We start from the raw sequence: 17,340 nt of genomic DNA on the forward strand, positions 1-17,340 counted from the left end.
TTTTTTTTTTTGTGTGTGTGTGTGTGTGTGTTTTGGGGTATATTGATGGGATTTGGGGATTTGATGGATTTGGGGGTGTTTTGTTGGGTTTTGGGGGCAATTTGTTGGATTTTGGGGGTGATCTGGTGGGGTTTGGGGTATTTTGTTGAGTTTTTGGGGTCTTCGGGGAGGGTCTTTTGGGGTTTGCAGTATTTCATTTTGTTTTCAGCAGTTTTGGAGGATTTGCAATTGATGTGTGGGTTTGGGGTTGTGGGAATTGAATGTTGCTTCTGCATCAGAACAAAATAAGAATTTTGTTAATTTCATGACCTCTGCTACTATCTGGGTCCTTTATTAGAACTCATAGTTCTTTTCAGGCACCCTTCTACTTTATGGGGTTTCTCTGATAAGTTTCCTTGTTAATCCCCTAGATAAATCTTCCCCAACAGCACATACTAAGTATATAAGCAAAGTAATATGTGTGTGTGTGTGTGTGTGTGTGTGTATATCCATAGAGGTTAGGTAGATGGAGTAAATTAAAAGCACAAAGACTGAAGCTCCTGTCTGTCCAGCCATCTGAAAAATTTCTGTGCCTTCAGTTAAAGGCAAGCTAGATGTAATAAATATCTTTACAAATCAGAAACCCCTTGATGTTGGAAAAGCTTTTGGTGCTGGATAGACAGAACCTGAGCAATAGAGAATAAATAAAGGAGGAGAAGTTAAATAATTAAAAACACGTATGTAAGCTAGTAACAACTTACCTGTAGCCAGCATTGAAAATACATGTCACACACAAGGCAAGAGTATCCTGTGCAAATTAAAAGGACAATTCGTTCCATGCCTCAGGGAGTGCCTGAAGAAGGTATTGAGGAAGATCGGGCACCTCCCCTCCATATTCTTTGTTTAACGAGGACTCTGAAGAAAATCACCATATCAATATGAACAAGAAGAGTGTTGAGCTGTGCTGGAGACAGGACTGAGACCAGATAACAAACAAATTCACAAGTAATTAACAAATGTAAACCTTCTGATAAGATTGTGAACCTGGAGTACCCAGCCAGTGGGAAAACAGGGGAAGTAAGGGGGGAAAACCAGGTATAAAGACTGTCATGTTGTGTCCATAGGCCCGCTCCTGCTTGTGGGATGCGCACCATTGCAATCACGAATAAAATCTGCTTTTATCAAAGATACCGTTCCGACAAAAATTATTTGGGTATTTCCAACAGGGTTTTTCGGGGGTGGGGGGAACTTTGGGCCGTTCTTTGGGTCTTTGGGGTCTCCAACCCAACGCTGCCCTTATGGGGTCCCCAGTTTTTGTCTTTGGGGTCCCCAGTCCATGGTTTTGTGGTGTCTGCTCCATTTCTCTGTCTATGGGGTCTCCACGGCTGGGTGTGGGGCTCCACACCACCCCCTACATTCCTCCCCTCTCTTCTCCCCCCTCCTCCTCTGCTTCCCTTTTCCCCCCTCCGCCCCTTCCCCCCCTCCCAGGCAGTTTGTTGAGGTCCCTCTGAATGGCGTCCTTCCTTCCACTATGTCAACCGCACCACTCAGATGGGTGCCATCAGCAAACTTGCTGAGGATGCACTCAATTCCACCATTTATGTCATTAATAAAGATGTTAAAGAGCACTGGTCCCAAGACAGACCCTTGGGGGATACCACTCATTATCAGCCTCCATTGGGACATAGCACTATTAATCACCACACTCTGTCTTGCAGCCTTTCAACCAGTTTCTTATCCATCAGGTGGTCTATCCATCAATTCCACATCCCTCCAACTTGGAGGTAAGGATGTGGTGGGGGACTATGTCAAAGGCCTTGCTCAAGTCCAAGTAAATGACATCGGTCACATTCCCTTTGTCCACCAACGCTGTCACACCAGCATAGCAGGCCACGAGGTTGGTAAGCAGATACAAAGGCCGCAGCAGCTGCGATAGGTGGGGTATAAAGGAACAACAGTATCTCAATATACCCCAAAATTCCTGCAGCTGCCATGGCCCAGCAGGAATTGGGAACACCTGAACTTCGTCTGTTATCGCACTGACCAAATTACATCCAGGAATTTTACCAACAAACCTGGTCCTTGCACTTTTGTGGGCTCACAGCCCACCGTTTTTCTTCTAAGTGAGCAGTTAATGAGTCTACTGCCTGTTCTAATGCCTCCAGTGAGGCACCATTCTCCACAAATTCTAACAACAAAAACTCAGATCTCTCATCCATGGTCATGCACAGAAATGAAGCACACATAAATATACAAATGGAAGTGAATGTCACTGGGATTGTACCAGTGTAACTGCCTTTCCCACCTGCTATGGCTGATGCAAACATGAGTGACTGTAGGGTGGATGAGGAGAGACACATCCTGCTCACCCCTCCTCCCTCTTCCCCCCACCTCCAGCTTCTTCCCTCAGCTCCCTTCTTCAGCCTGGCCTTGCTCACAACACCCTGCACAGGAAGGCAATGCACAACACAGCAGGTTGCTCTGGCTAAAATAGATTAACCACCATAGATCTGTCTCAAAATGGGGACTGAAAGAACTGATAGCAGAGCCCTGCTTCAACAGCTGGGGCAAAACTGAGCATGTTCTGAGCCTCGGGACTCAGCAGGAGGGTCTCCTTTATGTGTGTGTTTAACCCTGCCCTCTGTGCAATAAACAACCACGAGCTTACAACAGGCTTGTAAAGGCACTATTTGATCACTACATGATAACAACATTATATCAATAAATGCATTCCTCCTTCTCTCTTAGAACTGAAATGCACAGCATAGCTGTTGACAGCCCCAGCTGCCAGCCAGACAGAGGCAGAAACACCTTGCAAAAGTTCCTCCCCTCGCCTTGCAGCTCTTCTCCCTGCTGGGCAGAGCTGAACTTTCTGCTGCCACTATTTCAGCCTCTGCCCGCCTGACAGTACAGGGCCTGAAGGCTCGCGCTGGATGCGTGCCAGCTGCAGCCATCCGCACCAATGCCTCGGCTGCATCTCCCTCCTCCCCCACCAGGGGGCGACACTTCCCATTCCGCTCAAGCACGCACACCGCGCTCGCTTCCAGGGGACGTTCTCAGCACCGTGCGCCCTTTGCAAGAGGCAGCCTGGGCTGCACTTCACTGATGTGGTGCTCGGCCGCGTTCTCAGCGTGTGCTACAGTCAGCCCACAGGCTGTCAACTTTTCAGCCTCTATTACACAGCCCAGTGCTGGGGCTGGAGCAGATGCTTGCTGTGCTCTGGGCCCGCAGCTGTGCGCTAAAGGCAGCTGCCGGGACAGCCTGAACAAAAGCCTTGGGACAGGTTTGCACAACCCCAGGTGAGCCATCAGCCCAGCGCTAAGCGTACAAAACGTAACGCTGCAAGGGCCGCTAGACACAGATGTTGCCTGCTGGGTCCACGAAGGGAAACTGCGGGCTCACGGGGGAGTGGAAATTCCCCCCTTGGAGACTTCACATTCAGACACTCAAAGGGAGGCATCGGGGAGTTGAAAGCTTCCATCAATCCATGCGTGCAGAGCTGCGGAACGAGGTCATCTCCTGTCTCCCGTGGCCCAGAGGGAGAAGCGCAGTCCAAGCTGGGCTGTGTTACAGAGAGCCGACCGGGCTGCAGAGCACGCTGAGCTCCTCTGCTCACTTCCTCGCTGTCCCAGCTCCTAGCCGCTGCTCCCCTCGCTGCGGCCCGTCTGGCCCAGCAAACCCGCTGTGCTGGTGATACGGGTCGGCTTCCTCAGCAACAGCGATTCGTACGTTCGTTTAAGAACCGATATATAAGTCGGCAAAGGGAATCCTGCCTTCGCGACTGTCTTCGCCTTCCGCTGCCACCCTCGCTGACCCAGACGGCAGCAGCGCCCGCCCACGCAGCCCAGCCCAGCCCGTCCTGCGGCGGCTCCGCCCAGCGGCCCGGCCCAGGCAGTTGTTGCAGCCTGGCTGAGTCCGGAACTCCTCTTCCCTCACGGCCACGGACGGTTGCGTTCCAGCAGGACGGGACTCGGCCTTCGCTGGGCTCCGCTGCTCTGTGTCCTCCTTCCCTCACATCCCTTTCCCTCCCTTCCCCTCCCCTCCTCTCCTCTCCGGCGCTGTTGGTCTCTCCGAGCGGCGACGTTGGCGCTGTGTCACCTCCCGGGCTGCTGCTCCCGGCACATCCCGGGACGGCGCTCAGCCCTGCGGGCAGCTCTGGGCACAGACGGAGCCGTTGGAGCCGCCGGCAGGAGAACGGCCGACTCTTCCCAGCAGAGCAGGTGAGGCCGAGCGGGGCAGAGCACATCACCCTTTCCTGCCTCGCCCCATGGCAGCGTGGGCGCGGTGTTTCCATTTGCCGTCCTGCGTGATGCTGTGGAGGAAGAGCAGAGGATCACAGACTGGCCCGGGTTGGAAGAGAGCTCAGGGATCGTGAAGCTCCAATCCCTCTGCTGCTGTCAGGGCCACCAACCTCCACATTTAACACCAAAGCAGGCTGCCCAAGGCCTCATCCAACCTGGCCTTGAACACCTCCAGGGATGGACGGGGCATCCACAGCCTTTCTGCGCAGCTGTTCCAGCACCTCACCACTCTCTCTGTAAAGAACTTCCCCCTGACATCCAACCTAAATCTTTTCTTCCTCAACCTAAAAACATTTCCTCTTGTCCTGCTGTTATCTACTCTTTCAGAGAGTTGACTCCCCTCCTGTTTGTAGGCTCCCTTTGGACCTGGAAGGCTGCAATGAGGCCACCCCGCAGGTTCTTTTCTCCATGCTGAACAAGCCCAGCTCCCTCAGCCTGTCTTCGTAGGGAATGTGCTCCAGTCCCCGGATCATCTGAACTCTCTCCAACAGCTCTTTGGGCACAGTTCTGCAGATGGAGCTTCACGAGGGCAGAGTAGAGAGGGAGGCTGGTTACTGGCCTCCACCCAAACATAGCACCATTAACCACCACACTCTGTCTGTGGCCTTTCCACCATTTCCTTATCCATCAGGTGGTCTACCCATCAAATCCTCATCCCTCCAACTTGGAGGTAAGGATGTGGTGGGGGACCATGTTGAAGGCCTTGCTCAAGTCCAGATAAATGACATTGGTCACATTGCCTTTGTCCACCAATGCTGTCACTCCATCATAGAAGGCCATGAGGTTGGTAAAGCATGACCTTCCCCTGGTAAAGCCGTGCTGGCTGTCTTGCATCGCACGCTCATTTCTCTTGTGATCAAGCATGTCATCCAGGAGGATCTTCCCAGGGACAGAAGTGTTCTGTGATCTTCCCAGTTACAGAACTGAGACTCACTGGCCTGTAGTTCCCTGGGTCCTCCATGCTCCTTTTCTTATGAATGGGAGTAACTTCACCTTTCCTCCAGTCATCTGGGACTTCACCTGACAGCCACAACTTTTCAAATAGGATGGAGAGCTGCTTGGCAGCTACCTCAGCCAGCTCCTTCTGAATTTTGGGATGCATGCCATCTGGCCCCATAGACTTGCATGCATTCAGTCTCATGAGGTGGTCTCACACTGCTCTGCCATTGCAGCAGGGAGGGTTTTACTGCCTGGGTCCCCACCTAGAGGTTAAGGGATGCAGGGCTCAGGGAAGTGATAAATATTAGAATCCTGGCTGCCAGTGGAGACTGAGGCAAAGAACTCATTCCATACCTCAGCTTTTACTTCATCTATTGAAGCCAGTTCTCCTTTTACATTTACTAAAGGAAGTAAACTGTAAAAGTTCCATATGTGTGGCTAAAGCATTATGGGTGAGAATGAGAGGTCTTTTATTTTCTCCAAATATGCTGTAACATCAGAACTTCTACCCCATGCTGCAGCAGAGAAGGAGTATTGGGGAATGTCAGTAGTTTTGGATTTGCAGTGGTCAGCAGCTGCATAAAGTGCACACACAGCAGCCTCCCTGTTTCTCTGGGGGTTGGGAACAATGTTTTTTGACAATTTATGATTGCAGAGTGAGTGTTTGACATACATTTCTCACCTGTGAGAACAAACTGTTCTCAAGTTAATTTTAATTTTAAAGAAAATATCCCTTTCAGACATGTAAATGCATATTTTGCTCAAAATGTAGCTGTGGGCGTAGTGTCATTCAGGCCCAAAGTGTGGTTTCTTCCTGGGGAGGGACACAGAGTGGAGTTGTTGAACAGGCACTGTGCCTGAATGATGGAAATGCTCTCATCTCTCCTATTTCTCTCATTTAAACTCCACTTCCAGCCCCCAAACCCATGCTGATCTCCCTGCTTGAAGGAGGGGAAGACCCCTGTATCCCAGATGTACGCACCGGTGAGTTGGTGTGGAGGGAAGGAGGAGGTTGCGTCTGGAAGAGCCATCTCTGTCTGTGTTTTATTTTGGGCACTGTGTGCTATTTCTGGATTTCCCGTCATCCAGCAGGAACTGGGATAACAGATATGCTGGAGGACCTGCAGGAAAGTGGTGTCGCCGAAAGGCGGTGGGGTGGTGTCTGTGTGGAAGAAATCAGAAGGGATGTCCAAGGAGGCCTGGAGCAAGGTCAGGGTGAGCAGCTCATGGAGCCACTGGGAAAGGGTCTGGGAAAGACAGGAAGGAGCCCACTGGACTTCAACATAGGTCAAAAGGATCCTGAAGAACCCAGGAGCAAGGATGTGTGCCAGAAGAAAAAGCAGAATCCATGCACTGAGTGTGGAAATAGCTTTAAATTACATTGCAGCATCATTAACCACCAGTGCATACGCTCAGCAATGAGGCCATACAAGTGCTCTGGCTGTGGGAAAAGCTTCAAATGGAGATCCCTTCTCATTATCCACCAGCGTGTCCATACAGGAGAGAGACCCTACAGGTGCTCTGAGTGTGGGAAGAGCTTCAAAATTAGTTCCCACCTCACCTACCACCAACACACACACACAGGAGAGAAACCATTTTGGTGCCGTTACTGTGGGAAGAGCTTCCAAAGGAGTTGTGAATTGAAGCGCCACCACCGCATCCACACAGAGGAGAGACCCTTTCTGTGTCCGGAGTGTGGGAAGAACTTCAAAAGCAGTTCTGCAGTGAAGCTGCACAAGCGGATCCACACAGGGGAGAGACCCTATAAGTGTCCTGAGTGTGCAAAAAGCTTCAAAAGCAGTTCTGCAGTGAAGCTGCACCAGCGCATCCACACAGGAGAGAGACCCTATAAGTGTCAAGAGTGTGGGAAGAGCTTCAGAAGGAGTTGTGAATTGAAGAACCACCAGCGCATCCACACAGGGGAGAGACCATTCAAGTGTCCTGACTGTGAGAAGAGCTTTAAAAGCAGATCTAATCTCAACACACACAAACACATCCACAGCACACACAGGCTTTAGAAGCTTTCCAAGACTCTGGGAACCTTCAGAGGCAGTTCCTGCTTCATTACCTACCAGCACAGCCACACAAGATACAGAGCATGCAGTGCCCCAACCATGGGCTGAGCTTCAGCCAGCCTGGTCTCCACCTGTGGTTTCATGTGGTGAAGAACCTTACAAATCCCTTGAGCAATGGAAGAGCTCTGTGGCCAAACTGAATCCCCTTTCTCCTTCTTTGCGTGGGAATGACCCCTATTGCTCTCATTAAGCTGCAGTCAAGGTATTGTGTGGACACTCTAAGGAGAATCCAGAGCGGGACGTGTCACAGCCACTGGAAACCCTCTACCAGATGGCATGTTTCTGCCAGGGCTGTGTGCAGGGAGATGCCTTGGAATTCACCGCTGATCTCCCCTGTAGAAACTCAACTGCTGTGGGAGCAGGTGAGGACCCAAAGGAAACCTCAGCTGGGTCAATATGTCACCAGGAAGGAAGAAATCCTGTCTGCAGGGAGTGTGGGAAGAACTTCATCTGGAGCTCAACACTCAGCAGACCCCAGAGAACCAAGGAGGGAAGATTCCCTGTGAGTGCCTTGACTGCAGGTCAAGATCCATCCAGAGCTGGGAGCTCATCACACAGCAGTAGATCTTCATGAGGAACCCTACAAATGTGCAGCCAGCAAGAAGAGATTTGGGCACAGCTCGAACCTGCTGAGGTACCAGAGTGTCTGCACTTGGGTGGAGTCCAATCTGTGCCTGCACCAGTGAGTTCACGTGGTAGGAAGCCTTAGAAATGCCTCGAGTGTGAGAAGAGCTTTGTGCAGAGCACAGAGCTCCTCACCTGTAGCAGAAAGTGCTACAAATGTCCCATGTGTGGGAAGAGCTTTTGCGAGGGGATACACTCAGGCCAGAGACCTTAGAAATGCCTACATTGCAGCAAGAGCTTCATCCAGAGCTCGATTCTCATTAAACATTGCCCAGTCCACATGGTAAAGTGGTCCTGCAAATATTTCTAGTGCAGGAAAAGTTTCTATCACAGCTGGCACTTCATTTCTCCTGGGAAAACCCCCAGGAGAGACACCTTGAGGATGCTGATGAGTCCAAGGTTGAGGGAGACCCAGATACATCTCCCGACTCAGAAAGACCTTGCAACAGAGATGGCATCACTGGCACCCTCTGCAGAAGGGACTTAACCCAGGAGCTGCAGATGGCTTTTCCTTGCTGCCCTAAGCTGTTCTCTCACCATGCCCACTTTCCTCTTCTGCTCTTCCTGTCAGCAGCTTTTTGATGCCGTTTCCTAAGGAGAGGCATCTGTGCAGGGATGTTTTGTGTGTCTGTGTGCATGTGTTGCTCTCAGTAATTTGTGAGTGCACTGATGAACCTGAGAGAAGGGTCAGGAGAGCAGTAATGTGCCTTCTCCAATAAAACTAGAAAAAGCTGAGCTTGTTCTTCCTAAATGCACCCTCCCAAGTTTCAGGAGGTGGTAGGAGCAGAAGGCTGTGCAAACCCACACGGTGCACAAGCAGCTTATCTCCACAGCACAGAGATATCAGACTGCTCTCCAGTGCATGTTTGCCTTGCTTGTGATCCCTTTTGAACTTCAAGGTTTTTATTTTGAGCTGGGAAGGGTGTGTCCGAGACCTCCTGCAGCAGGGCCTTCACATTTGCTGTGCTCAGATAAACCTGCTGTGCTTGGAATGCAGTGGGTAGGAAGTAAAGCACTGAGTGTGTCTGAAGGCTCCCTGACCCCCCAGCAAGCTGCAAGGAGATGATGATTGCAGTACCAAGGAGCGCTGCTTCTTCCATCCCAGGGAGCAGGGGCCTGGTCTGGCGCAGCAGAGGAGGGCCCTGGGAGTTGCAGGAACTCACAGCTCCAAGGGAAAATGTGTGGGGAGGAAGCAAGCAGCGGGGAGGCCTGGAGATCCCCAGCAACGGGAGGTAGCAGCCCAGCCAAGAGCTGGGATGATTTACTTCTTAATTGCATCCAATAATTGCTGTCCTGTGGCATCGGTCATGTGTTTCCTCTTTCCTTATAGGTTCCCCCAAAAAGCATTCTCACTATTTTGTGTTCTCATCTTACATCACCGTATTCTCAGAACCACTGTGCTGGTTTGCACTGGGTAGAAAAAGAAGAAATAAAGAGTGAAGCAGGTTTTCCTCTTTTACTCCATGAATTATTGCCTAACGTTTTATCACATATCATGTTTAGTTGCTTTCTGAATTTAAAAATTTTTTCCTCTCTAATTTGTTGCAAGCGGGGTGGAAGTCCAGCTCCTTGGAGCAGAGATTTTCTTCTAGAGTTTGTGTGAAAGTGATGGTGAATGGACACATGGAGTGAGATAAGCCTATGGGAGAGGACCTGACTATTCAACCTGTGTTGAATTTTCTGCTCCAGTTGTATGGCCTGTGGCATTTATCCAAGGATCTTAGGAATCTTGACAGATCCCAGTCGACTGGAAGCTGGTAAACATCCCAGTTTCCAAGAAGAGTAAGAAAGAAGACCTCGAGAATTACAGGCCTGCCGGTCTCACTGTGGTACCTGCAAAATTATGGAGGAGATCATTCTGGGAGTTTCTGAGAAACACTGCAAAGCCAACACACTTATTGGTAACAGCCAACATGGGTTCAGGAGAGGAGAGTCCTGTGGATAAACTTAATTTGCTTTGATGGCAGATTTACTCCTTTAGTCAACCAAGAGAAGCCCAATAAAGCTTCTGCAAAAGATTCTCACAGTATCCTTGTCGACAAAATGTTTGGCATACAGCTGATGTAGCAGGGCATAATCACAGAAACAGTGAACCACTGACTGATGGGATGGCCTCAAAGTCCTATAGGAAATAGAGTAACATCAGGCTGAATGACACTGTTTCCCAAACCATTATAGCAGATGAGCTGAGGAAGTGAGGGCTAGGTGAGTGGAGAATGAGGTGGATTGATATCTGGCTGGCTGGCAGGGCTCAAAGGATTGTCTTCACTGGGGCAGAAGACAATTCTCCCCTCATACTCTGCCCCAGTTGATATCCCCTACGGATCTTCACAAGCATTACTAAGATTCCCTCTTAGCCTTCCCTACAGCATGCCGAACAGGCCCAGGTCTTTCTGCCTTTCCTCATATGGGTGATGCTCCGGGTCTCAATCATCTTTAATGCCCTCCACTACACTCTCCCAAGCAGTTCTCTGTCTGCATGTATAATCAATGAATTACAGATGCAATAATTATAAATTGCCTTAGCTTTCCTCATTGCATCCCTGCAGGCCCTGGCAGCATTCCATTATTCTTCCCAAGTGCCCATGCCCTTTTTCACATTTCATAGACTTTCTTCCTGCCTTTGTGATTATCTATGAGTTCCTTGCTCATGCATGCTGGTCCCTGTTCAGCTTTGTCTGACTTTTAACGCAGAGGGATGCACTGATCTCAAGCGTAGAGGAATCAAAGGAAGTGATGCTTGAATGTTAACCACCTGCCTTGGTCCCCCTAATCTTCCAGTGCTCTGACCCAAAGGGTACCTCCAAGTGGGTACCTGAAGTGTCAGAGTCACATTTCCTGCTACTGGACTGTTTTCCTACTTCTTGGCATGGTTCTTCCACTCAGCATCCTGAACTCCACTGTCTCACAGTTCTGACTATGAATGAAAACTCAAGTAGGATTAAGGCCCGTTATCAACTCCTGCAGCACACCTGCAGCTGCTGGCCTCCAGCAAAACCTTCTACCACTGACCACCACTCTGACTGGTCTGGCCATTCAGCCAGTTTTTGATCCTCCTCATTCTCTACCTATGCAGCCCCTACATCAGTCACTTTCTCGAGTCAGGACACAAAAACCCTCTGCTTCTCTTTCATCTTCCAACTTACTGTGCTCAAAATAGACACTGTAAAAAGCTTCCTTTAACGTTTCTTGACCCATGACCAAGGGACCCATGACTCAAGGGACATCTGGATAAAACCCTACATAACATGCTTTCACTTTTTGTTAGTCCTGAAATGGTCAGGCAGTTGGACTAAATGATCTCTAAATGTCACTTACAAGTGATTTTTTTTTTTTTAATAATGGTTGTATAAATCCATGTTGAGATAAAACATAAAAGTTATTATCTTACTGCTACATGTCCTTGGCTGATGAAAAATAAATCATGAGCACTTACAGACAACACTCAAAATTCAGCAGAGTAACTTATTATAAATTTATTACACGGAGATTTTTTTCTACACGTTTTGACTTTTGCGTGACACATTGAATCAGAGGTTGATTCAGCTGTGCTTCATTCAGCAGCATTGCCAAGCACTGGCCTATACTTCCCTGTGTCACATGAACTCTTCCCTCTACCATTGCAGCAATGAGCCAACACTGCAGGAGAATTAGGCTTCCTCCACAGTCATGAATGCTTCTGGAAGTCCACTGAAATGTGGGAGGGACAAGAGAGGAGAATAAGGTCAGCTAGCTGATGGGGCATGGCTGAGCACAACCACTGCCCGCAGCAAATACTCCACATCCCACATGCAGAGCCATGCACACCAGATAGAAACTTGTCATTTTCTCCTGGTTGGCACAGCAGGGGCCTTCTTCATGCCATGTTCCCAGGCTAATTCTCTTCATACTTGTTCTCTTCTAGATGCATATTTCTCTCAATTTCTGGGCTCACATATGGTTGGAGTGACTTACTAAGGCCTTCAGACATCACTTTACTTCTCACAGATATCCCCCAATCCTGCTTCCCAGACTTACGTACTGCCAACTGCTGCATCCCAGACCACTCGCACTTCAGAAGCCTTCCTGGATCTTCCAGTGCTTGTTAGGATCTTCCTGAATTCTCCAGTTTATGGTGAGATGACTTCTCTATGGCAGGGCCTTGATGAACAGCCTCTTACAAAACATTTGTTTGTAAAGCATGCCGAGTCCTACTCATGCTGAGAATTCCATCTGTCTTGGGAACTGACTTGGAAGAGCAGCAGCCTGATTTACCCCACCTGATACCAGCTGCCAACCAGAAGGTCAGCGATAGGGTTCACTGTTAGAGTTAGGTTTAAGATTAGAGTTCAGGCCAGGGCTAGCACTGATGATTAGATTCAGTGTTAGGTGAAGTGCTAGCACTTGAATTAGTGTTAGGTTGAGGGATGTGAGAAGAACTGGTGTTTAGGGGAAAGGGTTTGGGTTTTGGTTAAAGTTTAGGACAAGAAAACGCTAAGGTTAGACTTCAATATTAGGAGTTTGAGTTATGGGTTAGCAGTTAGGGTTGGGGGTTAGAGTTAAGATTAAAGGTTTAGTAAATGGGTTAGAGGTAGCACTAGTCACCAGTTTGCAGCTTCCTCCCATGGAGAAAAACTACATGAGGACACAGATGGATATGGTTAATTGACAGCAAAGGAAAGCAAAAGGCACAGTTCTGTAAAAATAAGTTTTACTAAGTCCAAGTTATATCCACTGAATTATGGTGCCACAGAATGGCTTTGGTTGGCAAGATCAGAAAAAACATCTAGTTCCAACCCTCCTTCTGTGGGCAGGGTTGCCAACCACAAGACCAGACTGCCCAGGAACACGTCAAGACTGGCCTTGAATGCCTCCAGAGATGAGGCATTCACAAATTCTGATCTTGATCCATCAGGACTCCCAACTGAATGTGCTTTTCCACAATGGAGATCCTCTGCTCATGTACTTTCTTTGCTGTTATTTCATCGCAGATGCAATGAGGCATATGCTGAAATCTCAAGTTCCATAGAATCGAGGTAGGAAAAGAAGAGATGATTGAAAGTATTGGAAGGGAACAGAAGAAGCACAAGTAGTTTGAAAATATTGAAGATGTGTTAAAGAAAAAAACATACTAATGGAAAACAACAAAGCACAAGCTTAGAATGGGACACATTAGAAGTCACCTGGGGAGAGAGATGGAATCATCATGATTACCAGGAAACATCCACAGTAACAGTTTCCAAATGGAATCCTTCAGTGCCTGGTTCCTCACACTGTAGATGAGGGGGTTCACTGCTGGAGGCACCACCGAGTACAGAATTGCCACCGCCACATCCATTGCTGGGGAGGAGATGGACTGGGGCTTCAGGTAGGTAAAGAAGCCAGTGCTGATGAACACAGACACCACGGCCAGGTGAGGGAGGCACGTGGAAAAGGCTTTGTGCCATCCCTTGTCATGGTTTTGTGATTTTTGGCTTTCGGTATTCCACATCATAACATCATGTGGGGCACTGGGACTTTAACTGTCAGTGCTCAAGTCCTGGGTACCTGCCCTGAAGAGAAGAAGAACTACATTCCCCAGGGGACCTTGCGGTCAGGGAGAGGAGGTTTAACTCCTGGCAAGGTTGCCTGATTGCTCTTTCTCGCCTGCCCTTCGTCGTGGACACTGCTCCCGTCTCCCTGCTGCTCAACTGGACTGCGCATCTCACCTCAGCGTTGTGGTGAGGCCTATCCACCTTTCGGACATTCTCTCTCTCATTATATTTGATTTATTAGCTTCAATTCTGATTATATTGTATTATAGTGTGTTATCTTGCATTCCGATAATATACTTAGTAAATTAGTTTGTTTCTCCTCAGATCGGTGCCGCTGTTTTAATTATTTTGGGGTCTCCTGTTTCCTTTTTTTCCGGAGGCGCGGATCTGCGGATCCCTCCGCCCCGCTCGTCACGGAACCGGGCCAAACCAGCCCGTAAACCGTTGACATCCCTGCACAGAGGGCATCCTCAGCACAGCCCTGAAGGTCAGCACATAGGAAAGCAGAATGAAAACAAAACACCCAAAAAACAAAAAAGCACGGAATGTCATAAGACTGAGATTCCTGAGGTAAGGGTACGAACAAGAGAGCTTGAGAATGTGAGGAATTTCACAGAAGAACTGGTCCACAGCGTTGCCTCGGCACAGTGGCAGTAAAAATGTATTGGCAGTGTGCAGCAGAGAATTGAGAAGCCCAGTGCCCCAGGCAGCTGCTGCCATGCTGGCACAAGCTGTGCTGCCCATGAGGGTCCTGTAGTGCAGAGGCTTGCAGATGGCAACATAGCGGTCATAGGACATGACAGTGAGAAGGTAAAATTCGGCTGAAAATAAGAATGAAAACAGAAAGACCTGGGCAGCACATGCACTGTAGGAGATGGCCCTGGTGTCCCAGAGGGCATTGGCCATGGCTTGGGGACAGTGGTGGAGATGCAGCCCAGGTAAAGGAGGGCGAGGTTGAGGAGGAAGAAGTACATGGGGGTGTGCAGGCAGTGGTCGCAGGCTGCGGCTGTGCTGATGAGGCCGTTGCCCAGGAGGGCGGCCAGGCAGATGCCCAGCAAGAGCGAGAAGTGCAGGAGCTGCAGCTGCCGCGTGTCTGCCAGCGCCAGGAGGAGGAACTCGCTGATGGAGCTGCTGTTGGGCATCTGCTGCTCCTGGACATGGGTAATCATCAAAGGAGAAACAAAAGGCAAGTTAGGTGAGACTTCTCTTGGCAAAACCCTGCACCATTCCTTGGTGACCTTCCTCCTGTCATATAATCCAATACATTTTCTTTCTCTAAAGGAAGTGATTGTTCAGATCCATGATTTGAGATCATTTTCATGAATTGGAATATGTAAGGCAGAGGAGAGTCTTCTGCCCATGGGCTCTTGAGAAAGCAATCCTGACCCATCCACGTGGGTAATTGCAAAGAGGCCGGAGTGCTTGGTTTTACTTTTAGAATGTGACATCTCTCTTGGCATCTCCCCACTTCATCTCCCTGGGCTTCCAGGTAACACAGAGATGCTGTGGGAAAGATTTGCATCCTGCAGGGCAGCTCACAGCTTGGAAAGACATCTGTCTTAGAGAGACAGCCAAGTGTCCTAATGATGGCATCTCATTAAAAGAATGTCAGCTCATTCCCTAGCCTCACAGACTTTGCTGTCCACAGCCCCAGGCAGCTGCTCTCAGCCTCAGAAGGAAAGGAGCTCATGCCTGGAGAGATGCAGCCCTGCTCTGCTGGAGCTCTGGCTGCAGAGTAGGGAGTTCATGCTTGGACACCACTGCCATGAAGGCAGAGGTATTTCTGGGTGGGAGAGGATGCAGGGGGCTTGCATGGAAGGGATGCTATGTGGTTGTCTCTTGTCTCTGCAGACAACATTTCTGTTTTTCCTTTCCTCTCATTGCCTGATCACATCCCAGCTGCCTAGAGATTGTCTTCCCTCCCTGCCATTTCCATGTCTCATGTCTTTTCCTTCTTTTCCTTTCTGTACTCACACTCACCACCCAAAAGTCAGTGCACCCATCTTTGCCTGTCAGGAAACTGCCTATTTGCAGGGCAGTATCCATGTGCATGCTTGTCTTTGCAGGTATAAACAGACATATCAGAAAGCCTGAATGGGATCAACAAAGCTGACGCTCGTTCTGTCCACTGAGTGAGGAAAGGCTGATGGAACATGAGGATGCTGCTCACAATCCTACTCAACTCCAAAGCTACAGCAGTACAGCAGTCTCAGTGATGTGTCAACATAGACAGCTCCTCTCCCATTTCTGCAGTCATCCCTGCCCTAAGGGTAGGAAAATGAACACAGGGCAGAAAGTCCCATGTTTGGTCCTGCTTCTTAAAAAGTCCCCTCTGCAGTGCCCTGAGTGTGCAATGCAGCTGTGAGCCCCCAGTACCCCTAGCAGCAGAAGGCCCCTGTGCTGCTGGGGAGCTCCTTCCTTCCCCCCACACATCTCCCTGCAACTACCTGGCTCTGCAGGACAGTCCTTTTCACTTCCATGGGGACGGGATTCAGCTGAATCAGTTGAGGCATCTTATCCTGAAGTTGCAGCCCTAGGTCCTGAAGGCAGTCAACTCCCTCCCATGCCTCCCACACACAAAGCTAGCCAAGCACTGACCACACATTTGGGCACAAGCATCCCTCCTCTTCCGCAGGCTTCTTTCTCCTCCATCTACATTAATTCCCCATCTTTGTCTGCTGCAGTCACTATCCATTTATCAGCTCTCACTGACTACATTTCCCTCTTGCATCCCCACAATGCTATCCCCATGCTGGCTGTGCCTCCCTCTCCCTGACAGAGCTGCCATCTGTGTCACAGGGGTTGTGCTGCACTCACTGACATCTCTGTGTCTGCTGTAATAAAAAATACCCTTAAATATGACAACTCCTTTTTTGGACAGTGCTCCTAGAAAGCTTTGTCTGCAACACTGAGACCTCCCTAATGAACAGTTCAAGTCTTGAAGACTTGATGGAAATGCCTTGTTAGGTCTTTCTGCACTGTAATGAGTCCCACAGCGAATGTGGTGTGCATGAACTTCTGGTACTGAGAAAAGCCTGCTGTAACCAAATGATGAAGGTGCAGTCAAAATGCTGTCCAGAAATGTTGGAGAGTGTTGGAGTATTAATTGGTCCCTGAGGGGCCATTACCAACAAAGCCTCCCCACATCCATGTTAGAGCAGATAATTGGAGGTCGTGATTCCCAGCAGGCAAAGGCCCTGTGCAGGTACTTTCAAGCTGAGGAAAGCCCTTGATATGTCTGGTGCAGCAGAAGGGTAGGGCCATAGCTGCAGCCTCTGGGAAGGGTGGTCCTGTCCCTCACTGATGGCCCAAAGCTCTCCCACAGTCAGTGGGATGTGAATCATAGAATCATTTAATCACAAGGTTGGAAACGACCTGCAAGATCATCCAGTCCAACCATTACCATTGCTACCACAAACCCCTAAGCCATATCTCATAGCTCCTCACCCAGATGCCTCTTGAACACTGCCAGGGTCGGCAACTCCACCACTCCCTGGACAGCCATTCCATTGTGTGACCACTCTCTGAGAGAAAAAGGTGCCAAAACCCTCCTCCTCTCAACCTCTCTTCAGGAAGTTTGAGAGTACAATAAAGTCTCCTCTGAGCCTCCTCTTCTCCAGATTAAACAATCCCAGCTCCCTCAGCTGCTCCTCATAAGACTTGTGCTCCAGACCCCTCACCAGTTTTGCTGCCCTTCTCTGGACACGCTCCAGGGCCTCAATGTCTTTCTTATAGTGAGGGGCCCAAAACTGAACACTCGTTCAGAGTACTCGAGGTGCAGCCTCACCAGTGCTGAGTACAGGGGGACGATTACCTCCCTGCTCCTGCTGGCTACACTGTTTCTAATGCAGGCCAGGATGCTGGACCTCTTGGCCACCTGGGCACACTGTTGGCTCATGTTCAGCCAAG

The 17,340-nt window shown here is 49.4% G+C and overlaps 2 protein-coding genes and 1 long non-coding RNA gene across 3 annotated transcripts; 2 read left to right on the forward strand and 1 right to left on the reverse strand.

Annotated features, from left to right (window-relative positions):
• The first annotated feature begins 3,888 nt into the window (after positions 1-3,888).
• LOC122191992 lies at positions 3,889-13,420 on the forward strand. The gene is made up of 3 exons (XR_006182514.1): positions 3,889-4,199; positions 11,823-12,032; positions 12,889-13,420. It is a non-coding gene; the product is annotated as an uncharacterized LOC122191992 (long non-coding RNA).
• Positions 6,361-7,593, forward strand: LOC122191990 (zinc finger protein 239-like). The gene has a single exon (XM_042892409.1). The coding sequence runs from the start codon at positions 6,446-6,448 to the stop codon at positions 7,235-7,237; it is 792 nt and encodes a 263-aa protein (XP_042748343.1). The 5' UTR covers positions 6,361-6,445; the 3' UTR covers positions 7,238-7,593.
• Positions 13,077-14,573, reverse strand: LOC122191989 (olfactory receptor 14A16-like). The gene is given in 3 exon segments (XM_042892407.1): positions 13,077-13,348; positions 13,887-14,339; positions 14,342-14,573. Coding segments are annotated over 3 exon segments (957 nt in total).
• Between the last annotated feature and the right edge of the window lie 2,767 nt (positions 14,574-17,340).

This window comes from Lagopus leucura, unplaced genomic scaffold (genome assembly GCF_019238085.1).
Source record: "Lagopus leucura isolate 7727_CA_CO unplaced genomic scaffold, USGS_WTPT01 35440-2_obj-0_obj, whole genome shotgun sequence".
Classification (NCBI taxonomy): Eukaryota; Metazoa; Chordata; class Aves; order Galliformes; family Phasianidae; genus Lagopus; species Lagopus leucura.

Bases quoted from the DNA above. Each gene is read 5' to 3' on its own strand.
- LOC122191990 (XM_042892409.1), top strand. From the start codon at position 6,446: ATGGAGCCACTGGGAAAGGGTCTGGGAAAGACAGGAAGGAGCCCACTG.